We start from the raw sequence: 20225 nt of genomic DNA, 5'->3' as shown, positions 1-20225 counted from the left end.
ATTCTAAAAATACTTTATGAAGGGAGATAATTGGCAAAAAAATTTCAATAGAATTGAAATCAGAATTTTTCCTTTTTTTTAAAATAACATGAGAAGTCTGGTGACTCCTAATTTTTTTCTACAACCTGGATGAATATCAGATAAAAAATTTTTTGACAAATATTAAAAGAAATTCTATAGACTTGTGTTCAAAAATATTCAATAGGTATGATCTACCTTTCATTTAAGGAGGTACCCCTAGGGTAAGGAACACAACAACTCTTACAAATCATTTGAACTTTTGTATTCAACATTTCACATCAATGTAATGTTAGCATCGAAGTAACTTGGACTGATTTCATTCTCTTTCAAATGAAAGTTTAAAAGGCTTTGGTGACATTGAATATGATTCAAACATATCACTGATTTCAAGAGTTATGTCCCTTACTCCTTAATATATAATAAAATGTAATTATATTGTTTTAGTACAATTATAAATATTAAAAAAAAACAACTTAAACAAAATTAATATAAGCACTTTAAAACAATAAAAAAACCACTCCATACAAAACAGTTTTTAATTCTTTCTATGCATTTGATTCTAATGTCCCCAATGAGTTTACTCCTTAAAACACATGCACATTTTGTATAGAATATCAAAAACTTCAATAATAATATAATGATAGATATTTTCAATGAACAAATGAATTAAAACCAGATATTTAAACATAACTATATCATATTTTTACACATTATTGCAAGTTTTACAAGTTTTTACAGATAATAATTCACCATTGTACAATTACATCTTGTAATATATTTAACCACTATACCTACAAACAGTTGACACTTATGTCAATAGAATTAAAAAAAAATGTCCTTGACATTTAAATTTATTAAGATCTTTCCCTACATGGGAAAGACCTTATTGTTTTTCTAATTTTTTTTTTATATTTTCATTCTTTCATTATTTGCAAATATTTCTTTGACATGGTCCCCCTAATCATGTTTCAAGATAGAACTCATTTAGCAGTTTTACAAGATGACCCTGTGAAGAATTCCATTATCCACTGTAGAAGTTATGTCCCTTTTATTGGCGTTTTTTTTTTCAACATGATCCCCGAACTAATTTTTCAGGATATCATGACCATATTTGGTGAACATGATGTCATCATGTTCAATTAGGATATGACCCTGCTAAGGATTTCATTATCATCTTTAATAGTTATGTCCCTTTAAAACAATTTCTTTCAATCCCTAATATCTTGAAACCATAACAGAAAGAATAAATCTGCAAACGGTTTCATGTACGTAAGCAAACAGCCTACTTAATAAACATAAATTTGTATTTTGTTATCAAACCATATGGGAGTTGAAATACCATACTTAAATTTTAAAAATTTATATTTCGAGAACCGCAAGTTGTAGAGACATGGGACCTTTATCAATGATATTTGATGACGGCAATATCCTGTTCATCGGCGACATCATAGTCAAATTAATATAATGTTGTCAGTTGAAATTATTATCTACTACACTTTTATCTTCTTTCATAAGAAAAAACTGGTAAAAAATTAAATTACAGGTATAAAAATATGTGATAAACAGAATAGTACATGTACATAGCCTTTTAAATATTGCCCTTGTTATCAGCCCTCAATTGATATCCTTTCAGACTATAGCACTCGGGGATATCAAATGCACAAGCTGATAAGAAGGGCAATATTAAAAGAAGCCATGTTTATTCTATAATAACAAAAACATTGTTACCTTAACATATATAAATATCAACTATAGATGCCCTTATATGGAAACGCAAATCATTTGATCAGTATCATTCTGTTAAGCTTGTTTTGTATCTGCTTCAGGCTTGTTTCCCCATCTACAATGTGAAAAATAATAATGAAACTAGCATTCTTAATTTTTGTTAAGAAAAGTAAAAGAGTAATATACCTGTAATCAAAATAAGAAAAACTAGAAGCACTGTTTGTCACAGGAGCCCTGCGCCATTTTTTACCTGTAGTAGTGATTTTTTTTTAGTAAATCAAATGTGTCTGTAAGACACTAATGATGCCCTTGCTCAGTAGATTTGCCAAATAAAAAACATGTTTACTTTTGTATAAACACATGGTTTGCTGATACAGAAAGGTTATGTACTATTAATTGATGAAGTAAACATTTGGTATGTTAGGCTAAGCACTGCAAAAATACTTGTGATGAGAAAAAGAGGACTGATGGATGGATTGACGGGCAAACGAAAAATGTCAATATCTTCAAGAACACTTTGATTGAAATACATAGTAAAGGAAATATTAAGTCACAATTCGAATGTTAAACGGCAACCCAATGAATACAAAATATCATTCTCCACAATATACATTCAGTTTTAACTTGTATAACACTATGAAATATAAAATATACAAATATTTTAACAATTTTTTTTGAAGTACAAAGATTCAAAATCAGGAGTATTCAGGAGTTTTTCTGGAAAATTCAGGAAAAAATCAGAAACAGCTCAAAATCAGAAAAAAATCATGAAAATCAGGAGTTGCTTGACAGCCATCAGTGTTCTACACTGTAATTCCTGGACTACTCAAACTTATACTGAAATTTTAACTTTCTCCATGTTTGTCAATGTTGTTCTTACCACCATGGATGCTACACATGGTAAAAAACAAAAGGATTCTCCTTTATCACTTTTAAATAAATCAAGAGTGGAATATTTAGTCATTCGTTTGAAGTTTCCTGTTGAAATATTTGATTTTTTGAGGTGGCAATGCCATATTTGATCATCATCTTTGAATAAAATCTCCCAGGAAAGGTCAAAATCACTTAAAATATCAATTGTATTTACTTATTCATTTCCTTTACACTGAAATGACTCTGCTTTGATGATGCAAGAAAACTGAATAAATTGTGACATGATATTTTGCGTCTTTCATGGGAACTCAACAGAATACCAAAAAGAAAGAAGCCGAACATTTTAAAAAATTTGTTCTCCAGTAGTTTTATGCCATACAATGAGAGGCAGTAGATTCATTTTGCTTACTCAGAGTCACAGGTTGAGATCAGGAGGTTAACATCTTTGGAAAGAAAAACACCAATCAGGCAAAAAAAAATATATGTTTCCTGCTACCCTACCTACCCTAATTTTTTGTGCCTACTCTTAACATTTTATTGTTATTTTGGCTCAAACACTGTCAAAATGGAGATTGTTTCCCCATGAACTCAAAGTAAACTTAGGCCAAAACTACTAGAAAAAAATGTTTACTTTGTTTGTTTGTTGGGGTTTAACTGCTCGGACGTTTAACCCCAACAAACAAACAAACAAAGTAAACATTTTTTCTAGTAGTTTTGGCCTAAGTTTTAAAGAAAATGATGCAACAAAACAATCTTCTGTGATTAAGAAATGTTGAAAATAGTATTAGTCCTATAAATACTACAAAATTAATTAATCATTTTGGCATCATTATAGGAACATCTGCTTTTCAACAATGAATCATACATAAAATGAAAGGATTCAGAGGAGAAGCATCCACAAAGTCTTTTGTTCATAAATTTTGGAAATAGTCAAAAGTCTACAGTAATTGCCTGAACTCCAAAAAATTAAACTACTCTAATCAAAATGGTGGTATAGGTTGCACATCTACACTTCATAACAATATTATCCTAATAAAAAACCAAATTTTCTAAGACGCCATTTCAAGGGGAGTGCAGAATTCCAATGTCTCCGATGATTGAGAAATGTTAAAAAAATTTAAGTTCCGTAACTCCTACAGAATTTGTTAATTCCATTAAGGCAATAAAGTGTGAAATTTTTTTTTTTAATTTTAAAGTAATTCAACAAGTAACTGAGTTTCAGAGGGAAATTCATCTCAAAGCAAATGCCTATTGGACGGACATATGCAAACCAGAACTATATCTCTTTGTCATTTTTGGGCAGGTGCATAAATGATCCTTTTAAAAAATTGGAAAAATTGAGGATGAACTTTTGATGACTTGACATTAGAATTACTAAAATATGAGTAATTCAAAAAATCTACATCTCACCTGTCTTCTATTTCCACATCAGCCTTATTTTTCTTCAGGAAATTTACCAATTCTTGATGACCCTCAGCCACAGCAATATGTAATGCAGACCTTCTGTCATAATTTACTGTGTTCAATAGCTCAGAATTTGTCTTTAAATAACTGAAATAAAAAATACACAAAAATATACCAGTACTTCAACGAAACAGTCAAACAACAATTGAAACTTGGTGTTCATGTGTCAATATGCCTGACTATTTGTGTAATCTTCTATGGTATGTGAGAAGTGTGAAGTGTAGCATGATACGACTGCAGGAGTTGAAACGTGAATAGTTGGGACAAATGGACACAATATTAGTTTTTGACACACTTAAGCATAGGGACTTACAACTGGTTTAGACACTTACTAAATTGCACAAAAATTGAAATTCAAATAAGTTTTCAAAATCAGACCAAAAATGAAACCAAAAAAAAAAAAAAATTGGGTATGGCCCCTTCGACCCCAAATAACTAAAAAAAGCAATGGCAATACATTTAACAAGGAGTTGTCCAACAATTTTGACTCAAGAAGACTTATCATGAGGATCATTTCAGCAAATGAAGGTTTCTATCTATTGATTATAGTTTCAAGATAGTGGCTGAAAACCAAAACAAATAAAAAAAAAAAAAAAAAAAAAAGAAAAAAAAAAAAAAACAAACAAAAACAAAAAAATCAAAGACTGAAGACTTCAAAGTCGTTAATCGTCAAATATTCACTGTCACTGATATTGGCATACTTTTAACATCGGAAATGATACAAATGCGATATGCTCTAAAATCAGGGGACTTCCACTGAAATTTTGGTTCCCTTGATATTATTGTGTACGCTTTCGTAACCGTTATGACCCGAATGGCTATATATAGATATCAGTATACTGATAATACATATGAACATTATATGATCAATTGTAACAAACGCCTGTGTCTGAATTAGCAACTGGGTAATGTTACATAAATTCAATGCTAACTGATCATTTTATCTTTTAATGTGAACTTATACAAGCAAAAAAAAAAAAAATGCACAGACATGTGTATGATATGTTTTAAAAAAAGGTATGTTGTAGCAATCTTTGGTTCGCTTATGATATTGACCAGGAACCAGTTTATGAACCAGATTTAGCAGCTGCAATGAATATTCATAAATATCAGGGCATGCTAATGTATATGACCTATAGTCTTGTTACTAGCCTCAGTGCCTGAATCGGAAACCGGGTAATGTCCAAAGCTTACTGATCATTTCAAGAAAACTTCCCATTCTCATAAAAGAAAGAAAGAAACATAGAACACACATGTATGATATTTAAGAGCTACATTTTTATCTTGTATGAATCTGGAACTACAACACTGTTGCTGTGAACACGGTGAAAATCTGCTGGATTATGTGGCGAATGACTACATATTAATGCAAATCATATGCAAGTATTAAATACAGAAATTACGAATGCAAGAAGTCGCTAACACTATTAGCGACTTAAAAAGCCAAAAAATGTCTTTTTTCACCTTCCAAGGGCTATAACTCTTACAAGGAGTTGTCTGACAACTTTGATCCCTTCAAGACATTTGTAGGCCTTAAAATAAGGATCATATCAGAGTTGAAAGAATTTGGCCAAACCTAACGGTTTTGGAGATACAATATGCAAAAAAACTACTGTCTGACCCCTTTGTTCCATTTTTAGTCACAGCAGCCATGTGTTTTGGCTGATCAAAAATTCCCATATTAGTTCTATGCAGGATACCCCAAGGAACATTCTTACCAAGTTTGGTTCCAATTGGTAGTGTCAGAGGAAAAGATTTTTGAAAGAAATAACATAAAAAAAAGCGAAAAAAAGGGCAAAAAAGGGCAATTATTCCAACCTCACTGAACAGATTAAAACGTTAAATGGTACAGTCATACCAAGTTTGGTTCCAATTGATCAAGTAGTGTCAGAGGAAAATATTTTTGAAAGAAATAACAAAAAATAGCAAAAAAATGTCAAAAAAGGGCAATAACTCCAACACGGCCTAACAGATTAAAACGAGAATTTAACCATCGATAGATCTCATCATGCAGAACACTTTTACACTGTCAGAATTATGCTAAACCCAATGGCTTTGGAGATTTATGCGAAAAACTACTGTCTGATCCCTATGTTCTATTTTAAGTCATGGCAGCCATGCTTTTCAACAGATCAAAAATCCACATACCAGTTCCATGCAGGATACCCCAAGGAACATTCTTACCAAATTAGTTAACAATTGGTCAAGTAGTGTCAGAGGAGAAGAGTTTTGAAAAATTGTTACATGTAACGACGAAGACGACAGACAATGACAGAGACAGACACCAAGTGTTGGCAACAGATCACATGGACATGGTCCAGGTGAGCTAAAATGTAGATTTTTTTTGGTTGAGGCCCCTTTGACTCCTTATTACTCATAAGAGATATGAAATATAATTGAAAAATGCAGGCAGGGATTTTAATAAGGAATCTATTTAATAAATAAAACTGAAATTGGACTAAAAATGAAAAAGTTGATTTTCTTGGGGTCTGGCTTCTTTGACCCCTTATAACTCGAAAACAGTCCAAAAGAATCAATAAGCTTGACGCAATAGTTTACCAGAATTTATAAAAATCGGAAGAAATATAAACATACTACATGGGTTTAAAAAAAACCCTTTTTTTTGCCATTGTTGCCCCTTCTTCTAAAACTGTAGAAGCCACAAACTCCATATTATCATAGGAGCCTTCTTTTAGTGGTAAGTAAAATCACATCAAAATTTCATAGTAATCATGGTCAACCACAACTAAAGTTATCGCACATAAACCAAGTGTCTATAGACAACAACATGGTTGACAACGTCAGAATGACCTCAAATTTTTTGCAGTTGTATAAAAAGATATGTAAATGGGTTTTCATATGAAAATCATGGGAAATGTAACAAAACCAGGTTTTTGGCATGAAATCAACCCATAATGATAATTGTAGTCATAACTGACTAACCCAGGGATAGGCATAATAATACTGTCACCAGTAATTGATTATTAATCGATGAATTTTTTTCATGTAATCGATGACGCTAGTTTATGATGTGTAATCCATTGTTTCCTTGAGGGGGTTTCAAATGAATTAAAACACATAATAGCATATTTGATTCAATTTACATATTTTCTAATTAAATATCTTAAGTAAATGTATTTCCTCTATGGAAAATTACACAAACTCACTCCTTTTAAAACCCAAGGTTCCGATGTACTCAAGTGTAATTGAAAAATTATCAACGATTACAGAGCTTTGAGAAGATGTAATCAATTAATTAGGATTAAAAGTAATTGAAATCAATGTCAATTACAGATTACTTTTGATTACAGGTACTCACAATGTATAATGGATTACAATCAATTAAGATTACTGAAATTAAGATTACCCCAACTAAAGTCTATTCATAAATGATTGCTATTTTTAGTTTTTAACACTGCTAATTGCATTTTGATTACAATTTTTTTTTAATTCTTGGGTACTTTTCAGTAGAAGACTAATTACACAGCCACAATTGTTCCAACATAATTTTTTTTTTTTTTTTTTAAAGCATTATTTTGTTATCTAAGTACATGTAAATATATAAATTGAAATCTTAGATATGTTTCATTTTTACTCGTTTTAGCAGACCAAGTTCTATTCAATCAACTCTCTGGTACCAAGTTTGATTTGATTGTTCAACTGGTACCAAGTTTGATTTGATTGTTCAATACAGTAATACACTGGTACATGTAAGCAGTTGTAAGTCGTATCAAGTATATGTGTCATGAATGCAGTTATCGTAACATTCTGCAAAATATAATTTATAAATAGGGTCTCAATCATTAACTTTTTTTTCCAGGATTAAAAACTAGGTTAATTGGCTTGTGTTTTCAAAAAACTCTATGTATAATTTATTTAATATAATTCAATTACAAATTTTCTATTCATAATATCTTAAGTAAATGTATTTTTCTAACAACTAAGTTATGGGATGCACTAACTTTTGGCAGTTTCGGTTTCATGAACCATGAACCTGTTTACATGAACAAGCGTCAACTGTCCTAAAGTTGGCAACGCAAGCACAGCTAAGTCCGAAAATTAAAACACTCCCTACAATTTCATTACCAATTAATTCAAGTCCAAAATAAAATACAATTTTTAATCCAAATTTTGTCTAATTTTGGATTATTTGATCCACAAACCGCAGACCGATTGGCATCAATGTTGTCACAGTACCAAGTTATAACTAAGTTAAACTATAATCAATGCAGATGAAAGAAAACCAACAAACCAAGAGCGTTATTACACATCAGATCAAGTTATTGTCATATAAAGCATATTGTCCCGAGGTTCTTGAATAGGATAAACCTACAAGTATTTGGTGACATATTTTAAAGGCTTATCAAAGCAATAAATTGTGGGTAATTTTCTATGAACAAAAAACTGAAAAAGTTGGAACAAATTGTTATAGATTTAATCACTTATTTTTATATAACACAAATTTTCATCTAATGAAATTGGCATAGTTTGTCTATTTTGCAGGTCTTATTGACTCTAAGCTCATTTTATTTTATTTCATAATATCGTTGCTGTCTGTGGTAACAATTATAGCACTATACAATTCTAAAATTAATTCATTATTGTAAACCAAAATATATTTCTTACCTTCTGATGGCTCTAATATCACCTTTAGATGCTTTGTTCAGAAATAAAAATGTTTGCAAATTTTGGTCTAGCTTTTCAAAGTAAAGATCCTGTAATTGAAATGATTTTGTACTTTTTCATTTTTCTTTTGGTATAGCAAGAGGTTTCCCACCATTTTATATTTTCCTAGTTTTCTACCATTTTTATGAGAGAAACCAACTCTTCTTCAGCCTACATGAAGCTATAATTTAAATTTCTTTCCACTACTCATGTCAAATTGGAAAGTGGAGAAATTATCTAAACCCATCAATACTATCCATATTAATCATATATTGGTACTTATACATCAAATACAAATAATGCATTTCAATCTATTTCATTTTCAAACATATTGCACAATTGGTGTTCAAAAGTGGAGGTTGCTCATTTTACTTCAGTTTTTATGTACATGTAATTTGTTTTTTCATGGTCTTTGTTGTGTGTGTCTGTTTTCCCTGTTTACTTATCCTTGGAATATATTCTTTTGATTTTGGCTCAAATCTTGGTTCCCTTGATTACTCCTTCATAATTTTTTCTATGGGACAGGAAGTAGGTCTTAAGAATATCTCTTTAAATGAAAGTAAAACAAATCCACATCTTAAAATGATGTGATTTCTCAACATGAATAATAGATAGGAAAAGTATTAACACTTACAGTATATAATTCACAACATGCAAAATAATTATGGTAAGCAATATTCTTTGCCCAATCATTGGTCCAGATCATACCCAAAAAGAACAATCTGATATTATTTTGAGATAACTGACCTTGTTAACATCATCCTCAATAGCTTTCTTCATGGCGTTCTCTAGTTCAATTTTCACATTTTCAAACACTTTTCGAGGAGATTTTCTTCGTAACGTCTCATTGATTTCCTCCTTCTCCATCCATAACTTGATCTTTTCGTTGACTAAATCAATTGGCATCTTCCATAAACTATAATATATCAATAGAATAGTATAGTTTAATTATTAAGTACCATTGTGAGTAAGAATCAGGCAATGAGTGGCACATCATTTTTATCAATTTGGTCTTTTTTGCCTCAAACATATTCAAATACATCTAGAAAACAACTGAAAATCTATTTAAATATATCCTGAAACATTGGTGACATAGATATATTTTGACTGCTTATATAAGGAAAAAGTTTGGGAAAATTTTTCCGCCATTTTTCCATAGTGCATTTCAACTAAATCTGACCTATCAATATCTTAAAAAGGCAAACTTTACAAACACTTTGACAGTTAAATTTTGAGGTTATGAGGTATAAATACTTGGATAATGCAATAAAATCTCTGTGTATTTTTTCTTCATGTGTAAAACCTTATACACATTTTGCCTGATTCTTAGACGGATAAGTACTTAATGTGTTGTTTATCAATGATTTGTTAAGCTAATTACTTGGTTGAAGCTTAACTAATAAAATGTTATCAATTATACCCTATATACATTCAAAATTTCTACAGAAAGCACTCCAAAAACATGTACATCAATTATATTATATAAAAGTTTCTTTTAATTCAGTAGTGAAAGTTGATATGCTGGTTAGAAATAGATACCCTATATTCTTCAATTAAAGACCAAATATTATGCTATAAAAACCCTTCAAAAACAATGAAATTAAAATTGGAGATGCACATATTCAGTATTTAATTAATATTTTTTTCAAGTCTCGTTAAATTCTATTTAGTGGTGAAGAAGGAGAGATGGTCAAGAGATATGAGTACCTTATATTCATCAAAGGCAAAGTCCATGTTTTGATATGGACCCCCACTTCCTACCTACCAGATAAATGTGTACAGAACCACTGAAATCCTCGCTTCCATACGGTCTCTATAGAATCATATTCATATTTCAGTTTGATTATTTGAGCATCTGACAAAATTAACTTTCTTCAAGTATATCTACATTCTGTACCCAGCCAAATGTGCCACATATGATAATCATATGGTGCTCGATTCATATGATAATCATATGATATTTATCATGTGGTAGTCATATGATTATCATATGATTGTCATGTGATAATATGGGCTTGAAAACATATGATAATCATGTTTGTGAAAAACATGTGAATATCATATGATAACCATGCAATTATCATATCTTATATGAAACATATGATTATCATAGGGTGCTCGATTCATATGATAATCATATGATGCAAACCATATGATTCCCATGTGTGGCACATTAGCCTGTGTAAATATCAAACTTTCCATGGTTTAAAAATTTCACTTACAAATAAACAAATAAAAGGACAGATAGGTGGACATGTGTTTACCCTGAAACTTGGTATTCTTTTTACATCATACCTATTGCGTACGAAGGGAGAAACTTTACATTCATTTAAAAGATATTTTACATCATTTAGTCTCCCTTTTGTTGCTGACAAGTGCAGTGGGGTGTCTTTAAAATAGTCACAACTGTCCATTTTAAAACATGTGTACCTAAAAAAAAAAATACAACTCCACAACTATAATGCTGACCATCAACTTAGTCAAATACCTCAATCAAATTTTAAGCTAAGGGAATGGAACAAGTAGTTTAGCGACAAACTAACAAAAGGAAGTCACTTGTTCCAATTAATCATTACTCTTGTGTAGATCATTACATAAGGGGGTTAATATACTGCAGCAGGGGGTAGAGTTAAAATAAGAAATACAGAGAACAAAGTTCACAAAGAAAATTTTCCCTATTTTAAATGAAGGCAAAGGTAAATGTAAAACCTAAACTAAATTAAATGATCTCCCTAAAAGTAATTTATATATTCCTACATACACACATGCATATAATGCCTAACCTTCTTAATACGTGTAAGAGAGGTTGCACATACAAGGTTTTATTATGTAAAAACTTTAGGTTGGTTAATCTTCCTTTGGAGACACTAACCAGTAATTAATGTATTCCTTCATACACATCTACAAACCATGCCCAACCTTCATCTACAATTTCATCAAAATTTCTTATGCTGTGTTAGAGGAGTTGCACTAAGGTGGTTTTAATATGTTAAACCCTTATGTTGCTTATCTCGTCTTCAAGGCTGCCATCTGTAATTACCTGCCTAAATCAAACACAGAATAATATGAAAACCTGTCTAAATGATACATTTTTCTAATCTCTTTATATAAATTTAAATGTATTTTTAATCTTAGAAAACCAAACACCTCTCTTAATCAAGCACATTTTAAAGGGTTTGGTTTAGACAGGTTTCACTGTAGATTCCTTTATGTACATCATAAAATTTCATAAAAATCCATTTTAAGTTTGCAAATGATAACAAGTGGGAAGTTATCATATTAGAAGATTACTTTTAAAGAGCTGCATTATTTAACTGCCCAATATAATAAATCTACCCCCACTGTGATACCTCTCTTTTTGACCTTAATATGAATAAATTTACCTCCTTTACAATGACTATACCCCCTGCTACAATATATAAATCACACCTCATGCTGTAACATTTTAAACAGACTGTCTTTACTTTACTATTATAAGGTGGTCAAAATATCATTGGGGTGAAAATTTCATACTGGAGTAGGTTAACAAATTATCATAATAGGGGCAGGTGTGAAGATCTTGCTATGATATTTTGATCTTGTAGGGGTCAACATGAAGTTGTATCAGTGCTATGTACTGGTACAGAAAGTTGATATTAAACAGTACCCAAAATTACTTACAACATGTGCCTCATCTATATAAAGCTATACACCAAATTTGAAATCAATCTATGTATTGAGAGTCAAGATAATAGCAATGAAATTTTGAGCGACAGAGGGACAAAGTGAATCCAATATACCACCCACACTGAGTTTTGGTATAAAATAGTAATAGTAAGTCTACATGAATTTAAAATTAACTATCAAACCTTTCTATAGATATTTTATTATTATCCACCAGCCCTTACAAGGTGAACAAGGATTAAAACATTAAATCTTTGGAAAGAGTAGTCAAGGAAACCAAGATTTTAGTGGATTTAAGAGTTTTAGTACAAATTTTACCTGTCATCATCTTTTAATTTGCACAGTAAACCTTTAGCAGCAGCCTTCATAACCATTGTCAAAGTTTTATCTGCATATGTAAGCTGTAAAGGAATTCTTAGTGAATCAAAACTTTTCATTCAAGCAAAAATAACAAGATAATTAATTGGAAGGAGTGGATAACCAAAATATGATGATGAGCGCCAAAGAATGCTTAGATTTAATGAGTGTGTGGAACTAGTTCTGTGCACGTGTTATATCTTACTGTGTTCTGTGATCATATATCCAAAAATATAGAACAATGAAGTCGCAATAACCAAATACACAGACATGGCTTCATATGTGTTGTTTTAGACAGAACATACATAATTTGTGATATTGGTATGTTCTTTTTTTAAACAATATCCTCTTAGTGCTTTATGATTGTGACTTAAATTGTGTCATAAATTTGAAAATGACATTATGACTTAAAATAAAAATATTATATATTGATAGAGTTATATTAATTGTTCATTACTATCAACAATTAGTTAGCATGTTTTTAAACAGCAAATCAACAACCCAAATAATTCCTGATTGTCCATCATCTGAATTTCCTTTTTTGAAACTTTTTTTTGAAACTTTTTTATTCAGAAAAACACTCAGCCGTAGTTCATGCTACGGAACAGGAGCGAATATATTGTCCCACTTATCTTATCCTTCAAGTCCTACCTGTAATTTTCAAATGTGGGACAATCAGAAATACACCTTTAAAAGATAACCTTGGCTACAAACAAGAGGCTCCCAGGAGCCTGATTCACTCACCTGGTTAAAGTTTGGCTTTCAAGGGCAATAAATTTAACAAGGAGTTGTCCAACAATTTTGACTCAAGAAGACTTTAGTAGAACTATCATAAGGATCATTTCAGCGATAGAAAGTTTCTTTCTATCTATTATAGTTCTCAAGATGTTGGCTGAAAACTATAAAAAAAACCCTGCCATTTTTCATCTTTCAAGAGCAATAACTCTTACAAGAAGTCACCTGACAACTTTGATCCCTGAAGACTTTTGAAAACCATATAATAAGGGTCATTTCACTATAGATATAATTTTTCTAAACCTAACGGTTTTAGAGATATATGTGAAAAACTACTGTCAGACCCCTTTGTTCTATTTTTAGTAATGGCGGCCATGTTTTTTGATGGATCAAAAATCCCCACATCAGTTCTATGCATGATACTCCAAGGAACATTCATACCAAGTTCTGTTTCAATAGGTAAAATAGTGTCAGAGAAGATTTTTGAAAGAAATAACATCAAAAATAGCAAAAAAAGCTGAAAAAGGGCAATAACTCCAAAATGGCATAATAAATTAAAATGAAAATTTGACCACAGATAGATCTCAACATTTTGAACACATTTACCCAGTCAGAATTTGGCTAAACCTAACGTTTTGGAGATATATGTGAAAAACTACTGTCTGACCCATTTGTTCTATTTTTAGTAACGGCAGCCATGTTTTTCGACAGATAAAAAATCCCCACAACAATTCTATGCAGGATACTCCAAGGAACATCCATACCAAGTTTGGTTTTTATTGGTCTTGTAGTTTCAGAAAAGAAGAGTTTTGAAAAATTGTTAATGACAACAGACGACGACGGATGCAAAGTGATGGCTACAGCTAACATGGCCTATGGCCTGGTGAGCTAAAAAAGAACACACTATAAATTTAAAAAAAAAATTATTTCCAATTCTGAATATAATACCAGACAAGTAAGAGATACTGAAATGGACAAATCCAAGGATTATTTTAAAAAATTAAAACTAGTCATTTTGGCGAGAAATTCAGACAATGGTGGGGGACAAAAAAATTTTCATTCATTACATCTTACATAGCCTGTCTTAAAAAAAAATCAATTTTTGTTGACATAATATCTCTTCAATGTTTAATAACTTCATGTCAAGTTAAAAAAAATGTTTACAGTTTCAATCTTATATATACTAATTCAATTTGCACTACTTGAATGTCATTATTATCATTATTATGTTTTCTAACTCACCAAATCTATTAAAGATATTGATCATGTTTTTTTTCCTTTAAAATGACTTTCTTTGGCGATTCATTATAGGACTGAACCGCTATTTTCGGTCGTTCGTGCATGTATGAACAGATCTTGGAGCTCCAAAACTTAATGAACGGCCGAAGGTCATTTATGTAATGTTTGGGAGTGGAGAGATCCGTTCATACATGTATGAACGACCAAAAATAACTGTTCAATCCTTATAATTCTAACTGACAGTAAAAGTTTCCCACTGAGAGCCTCAGTCAGTTATATTGATACACAGTGTTTATGTTTATGCTTCAATACACACACATTCCTTTGCACATGTATGGGAGCGGACGAATATTTATACACATAATTGGCTGCACAACGACAATGAAGGCGGCATGGACGAAGTGATAGTTGGCTTTGAAAAATACGAGAAGTAAACAATTCAACAGGAATATAATTAGCAAGGAAATACAAGGAAGAAAGAAAATTACAACAAGGTGTTTTCAAGGGTTCATTCTGACTCAGTTATAAGTTTCTTTCCCAGAGCTGAAAATTACTCTCTGTAAACAAACTTGACCAGTAAAATCAATGTGCATGTAATAAACTATTCTTACGGCTATATTATGCCGTTCAGTTCGTTGCCACGCTCTTTCAAACTACCCGGCCGCCATATTGGTTTCAAGTTGACTAGCATTTATGCATGTATGAACGATCTGGCGAAGTTCATGCATGTATGAACTTTCTGGCAACGATGTTCTCAACCAATCAAAAACGGCTATAAGCATGTAAAATCTCATGATTATTATTATTTAAAAGCATTTTACATGATACATATTCAAAAAACTTTTCTTAAAATCACTTGAACTCAAAATGCATGTCTATCTCCATTTTTAACTTACTTTAATTTACCTCAGTATACTTTTTCTTTCCAAAATTAATGTAAATAGTTTTACTATTCTGATAAGTAGCATGCCAAAAGACTATTGACTGGTAAATAGTTTCCTAATTATTTGCCCTCCCTGAAACAATTTGGCCACAAGTGTAATTATACTTCGTGAAATTTTCATTGATGTTACGGGATTTGCTATTTTTTATTACACATCAATCAGAATTTTTGGCATTCATTGTAATTCAAAGTCGAGTCCAGAGATTTTAAACTTCAGTCAGACAACAGAAACAACATGGACAGTCGGCAGGTTCATTTGCGTGTCTGTATAAAAAAAATATGATTGTACTAAAATGAGTATATGTAAATGGAGTTTTTTTTTTCCTGAGATCTAGTAAAGTTGTATCTTTAAGTCTTTAGTATAAATTTGTGTCTAATATTGTCTCTTCCAGTATAATAAAAAAACTTCCTGACTGTTACAACTTTTGTCCTCAGCTATACCTTAGGCAAGTGTAGTATTTCAGGGGAAAATAAGCTTACTTTTCCCCTCATACCCAGACAATACCTACCGGTAAGTATAAAATATTTTTACTTAAAAAGTCACTAAACTATTTCAGTTTGTTCAGAAAACAGTATTTTTGATTTAGTTTGTGTGTTTGTGTGTGTGTGTGTCCAATGAAAATTTATGTACGGGACTTAAGAAATTAATTTAGCATTAAAAAATATATAAGTACTGTCAATTACTATGAGAGAAAAGGAATTTAAATTAGAAAACTCTCAAAATAAATAATGAAATATGAAATGTAAAGATGGACACTTTAAGTAGCACTCCACCTAAGAATCATACAAAATGTGATTCATGGTTGGAAAGCCTACATATTTTTATTTTTGATATTTTGTTTGAATTGCCATGATAAACAGAAATAAACATTCAGTTTTTCATGTAACCTGTGCTCTAAGGAGATAAAAATTATATAGAATGCACTGTAGATTTCAAAATTAAGAGAGATAACCCTGTAAATGACACTCAAATACAATAGAATCTATTGTATGTTCAATGTTGATAATCTCATAAGAGCAGGCAGATTTGAATGAATAATTACACACTTTATTATACAGACTCATAAAACTTAATTACAAAAATAAAAATATGTAGCCTTCTTTGGGGTGTATCACATTTTTCAGATTTTGCATGATTCTTACAAAGACAGCTACTTAATTACCTCAGTAGTTTGCTTAGGGTTATTTTCACCTTTCCTTATAATTTCTTTAATATCCTGATTTTTTGCTTCTTCAATTGGTAAGCGGTTATCCCTAGAAAGAAAACATAAGAAATGATATTGTGAAATATTTCCAAATAATTCAAATTCAGAAGAAACACGCTTTCTGATTGGATAAAAATTTTTGTCCATTATCTCACAGACCAAATTTTGTAATGTGTGTATGACGTCATCAATTTTTTTATGGTTCACTCATGAATTTTGATACAAAAATTGAATTATAACGAATGACTGTTTTATTTTTTCAGTCTATTTGGAAAAAACCTCAATGCTCATGGTGCACACTTGAAAATAACCTGCAGTCATTTTATAAATATAAATGGTATTTAAGAATATAACTTTTCACACATTAGTATCATAATTCCTTTCTTGATTCAATAAAACTCAATTTAAGAAGCTTGAAAATTTATACAACATCAAAAATGTGTGTGGCATAAAAACTATAATATGGGTTTCTAATTACCTAAATAATGTACTTATGATAGCATATACAGGTACTATTAAAAAGATGGCCATCTTAAACAAGTGAAACTCATATCAAATATTTTTCAAATTTATCCATAATAGGAAGTGCATGTCTTCAATAACGTTTTAGCATTAAGTACCTCTCCAGCTAAGAAGCATGCAAAATGTGATTAATGGTTGGAGGCCCTACATATTTTTATTTTAGATATTTTGTTTAAAATGTTATGGTGAACAGAAATTGACATCTGGCTTTTCATAGAACCCTTGTTCATATGAGATAAATATCATATAGAATGCACTGTAGAATTCAAAATTAAGGGAGAAAACTCCATAAATAACACTAAAATACAATAGAAACTGTTGGATTTCTGCTAAGATTGGAATGAATGATTATACATTTCATCATATTGACCTGTAAAGCAACTTAATAACAATAATAAAAAAATTGAAGCCCTTTTTTTGGGGGGGGGACTCACATATTACAGATAGTGAATGATTCTTAGCTGGAGTACTACTTGATAATATACTTATTAAGGTGTAGATTACACTAAGTAGGTAACCTGGACAACACAAAGTGACAAAAAAGTTCAGCATGCTGAAAGAGGCAGATCCAGCCCCCTTACATAATAACTGTGCAAAGTTTGCATATATATTTGTATATTGTTCAATACTTTTGGAGTTACAGATTACACAATGTAGGGTCCCTACTTGATGATCAGATAGACAGGGGTAGATTAAACATGTTTATAACAAACAAGAGGCTCCCAGGAGCCTGAATGGCTCACCTGGTTCAATTCCATCTTTCAAGGGCAATAAATTTAACAAGAGTTGTTCAACAATTTTGATTCGAGAAGACTTTGGTAAAACTTATCATAAGGATCATTTCAGCAATGAAAAAGTTTCTATCTAATATAGTTTTCAAGACATTGGCTGAAAACTGTAAAAAAAAAAATGTCATTTTTCCTATTACAAGGGCAATAATTCTTGTAAGGAGTCGTCTGACAACTTTTATGCCTGAAGACTTTTGTAGTCCTAAAATGAGGATCATATCAGCTATTGAAAGAATTTGACTAAACCTAATGGTTTTGGAGATATATGTGAAAAACTACTGTTTGACCCCTATTTTCTGTGTTTAGGAACGGCGGCCATGTTTTCTTCACAAATCAAAAATCCCCACATCAATTCTATGCAGGATAACCCAAGGAACAATCATACCAAGTTTGGTTTCAATTGATAAAATAGTGTCAGAGGAGTAGATTTTTGAAAGAAACAACATTAAAAATAGCAAACCATTGAAAAATGGCAATAACTCCAAGACTTTTGAGAAAATGTTAACAACCACGACGACAACGATGAGAGCTTAAAAAACTTGAAATTTTTATAATTAACAATACCTGTCAGGAATAGAAACAGCAACTTTAGCAATCTTAACAAGAAATCCAACAGCATCCACATTATCCTCAGCTGCTGCTATATGTAAAGCCGTTCTACCTCCATAATCTCTAAGATTCATGTCAACCTTCTCCTTATGCAACCTGTTAATACAAATCATATTTAATTCTCATATTATTTGAAATTTTTAAATTGAATTAAAAAAATAGAAATTCCGACTTTTTTTCAATCACAATTTTAAACTAGAAACATTGTTAGCAAGCTCACAAAGAGAATATCCCCAACTTCAAATGGACTCAAATGTAAAACTTTTAATTTGGATTTATCTCCCTTTGGAGTTATCCAACAGTTATTCCTTCAAGCACATCTACATATAATACCCAACCTTAGTAAATAACATTAAAATCCCTCGAGGGGTTTGGTGGAAGTAGCTCTTACAAGGTTTGAACATGTAAAACCCTCGATTTAGGAGTCATCTAACAGTAAATATATTCCTTCATGTATATCTCCATTATGATATCCAAACTTCCAATAATATTCCATCAAAATTCCTTAAGCGGTTTAGAAGATGTTGCAATTACAAGGTTTTAGCATGTAAAACCTTTTAAATGGATTATCTTACTTTGGAGTATTCCAACAGTAAATATGTTTCTTCTAGCACATCTACATAGGTGCCAAAATTTCTTACGAAATTTCATCAAAATTCTTGAGGGATTTCCAAGGAGTTCAGCTTACAAGGTTTTAAAATGTAAAACCTTTAATTAAGGTAATCTCCCTTTGTAGTCTGCCCATAGTATTTATATTCCTTCAAGCACATCTACATATGATACCAAACCTTCATAAAAAAATTCATCAAAATCCCTTGAGGGGTTTGGGAGGAGTTGCACTAACCAAGTTGTTACATATAAAACCAATAATTTGGATTATCTCCCTTTAGAGTAATCCGATTTCATCAAAATCCATTGAGCAGTTTAGAAGGAGTGCGGACAAGTGCTTACAAGGAAAGTGGACAGACAGACAGACAGATGGACAGACAGAAGGGGTGATTCCTATATATCCCCCAAACAAAAGGTGGGGGTATATTTATACCCTTTTTTTATATACGAAATAGCATGTTATTTTCAGGTGGTGCTAATTTCACCATATTTCAGTGGTTTTCGGAATTCAATAAAGAATTTTGAATCATCCACATAAAACTATAAGATTTGTTGGAGGTTTATGGTTAAAATTACATCATTTTCTGTTAAAATACGAAATAATTTTTTTTTTACTTTTATGTACATTGTAAAATAAACCGGTATGGAACAGCTCTCAATACAATCTCCCTTCTTTTACATTAGACCTGAACTCAGTTTGAAAGACACAAAATAGTAAAACCCAGATTTATTGATAAAACTAAAGTTGAAATGTAATTATAATAGTGAAACCATAGACCTAGAACTTATCCAAGCTAATTGATGAAA

General features: G+C 31.1%; 1 protein-coding gene across 5 annotated transcripts in view; it reads right to left on the bottom strand.

The window, feature by feature from the left end:
- Positions 1-499: 499 nt before the first annotated feature.
- The window catches only part of LOC148625995 (uncharacterized), a 54449-nt gene continuing 34723 nt past the window's right edge, over positions 500-20225 (bottom strand). For 2 of the 5 annotated variants that reach the window (XM_088569520.1, XM_088569521.1), the window contains 8 exons: positions 18765-18905; positions 16849-16939; positions 12730-12812; positions 11044-11178; positions 9496-9664; positions 8710-8798; positions 4030-4170; positions 500-1861 (listed from right to left, as the gene is read on the bottom strand). In XM_088569520.1, the coding sequence (XP_088425646.1) occupies positions 1822-1861; positions 4030-4170; positions 8710-8798; positions 9496-9664; positions 11044-11178; positions 12730-12812; positions 16849-16939; positions 18765-18905 (889 nt within the window). In that variant the 3' untranslated portion in view covers positions 500-1821. Of the gene's footprint in view, positions 1862-4029; positions 4171-8709; positions 8799-9495; positions 9665-11043; positions 11179-12729; positions 12813-16848; positions 16940-18764; positions 18906-20225 lie in introns of those variants that run through there. The other 3 variants (XR_015919971.1, XM_088569522.1, XM_088569523.1) reach the window with 3 other exon arrangements.

Source organism: Perna viridis, chromosome 2 (genome assembly GCF_037379345.1).
Source record: "Perna viridis isolate PV_CMFRI_1.1 ecotype Kerala chromosome 2, ASM3737934v1, whole genome shotgun sequence".
In the NCBI taxonomy this organism is placed as follows: Eukaryota; Metazoa; Mollusca; class Bivalvia; order Mytilida; family Mytilidae; genus Perna; species Perna viridis.
The sequence above is the reverse complement of the archived record's forward strand: the minus strand, read 5'-3'. Positions and strand labels throughout refer to the sequence as shown.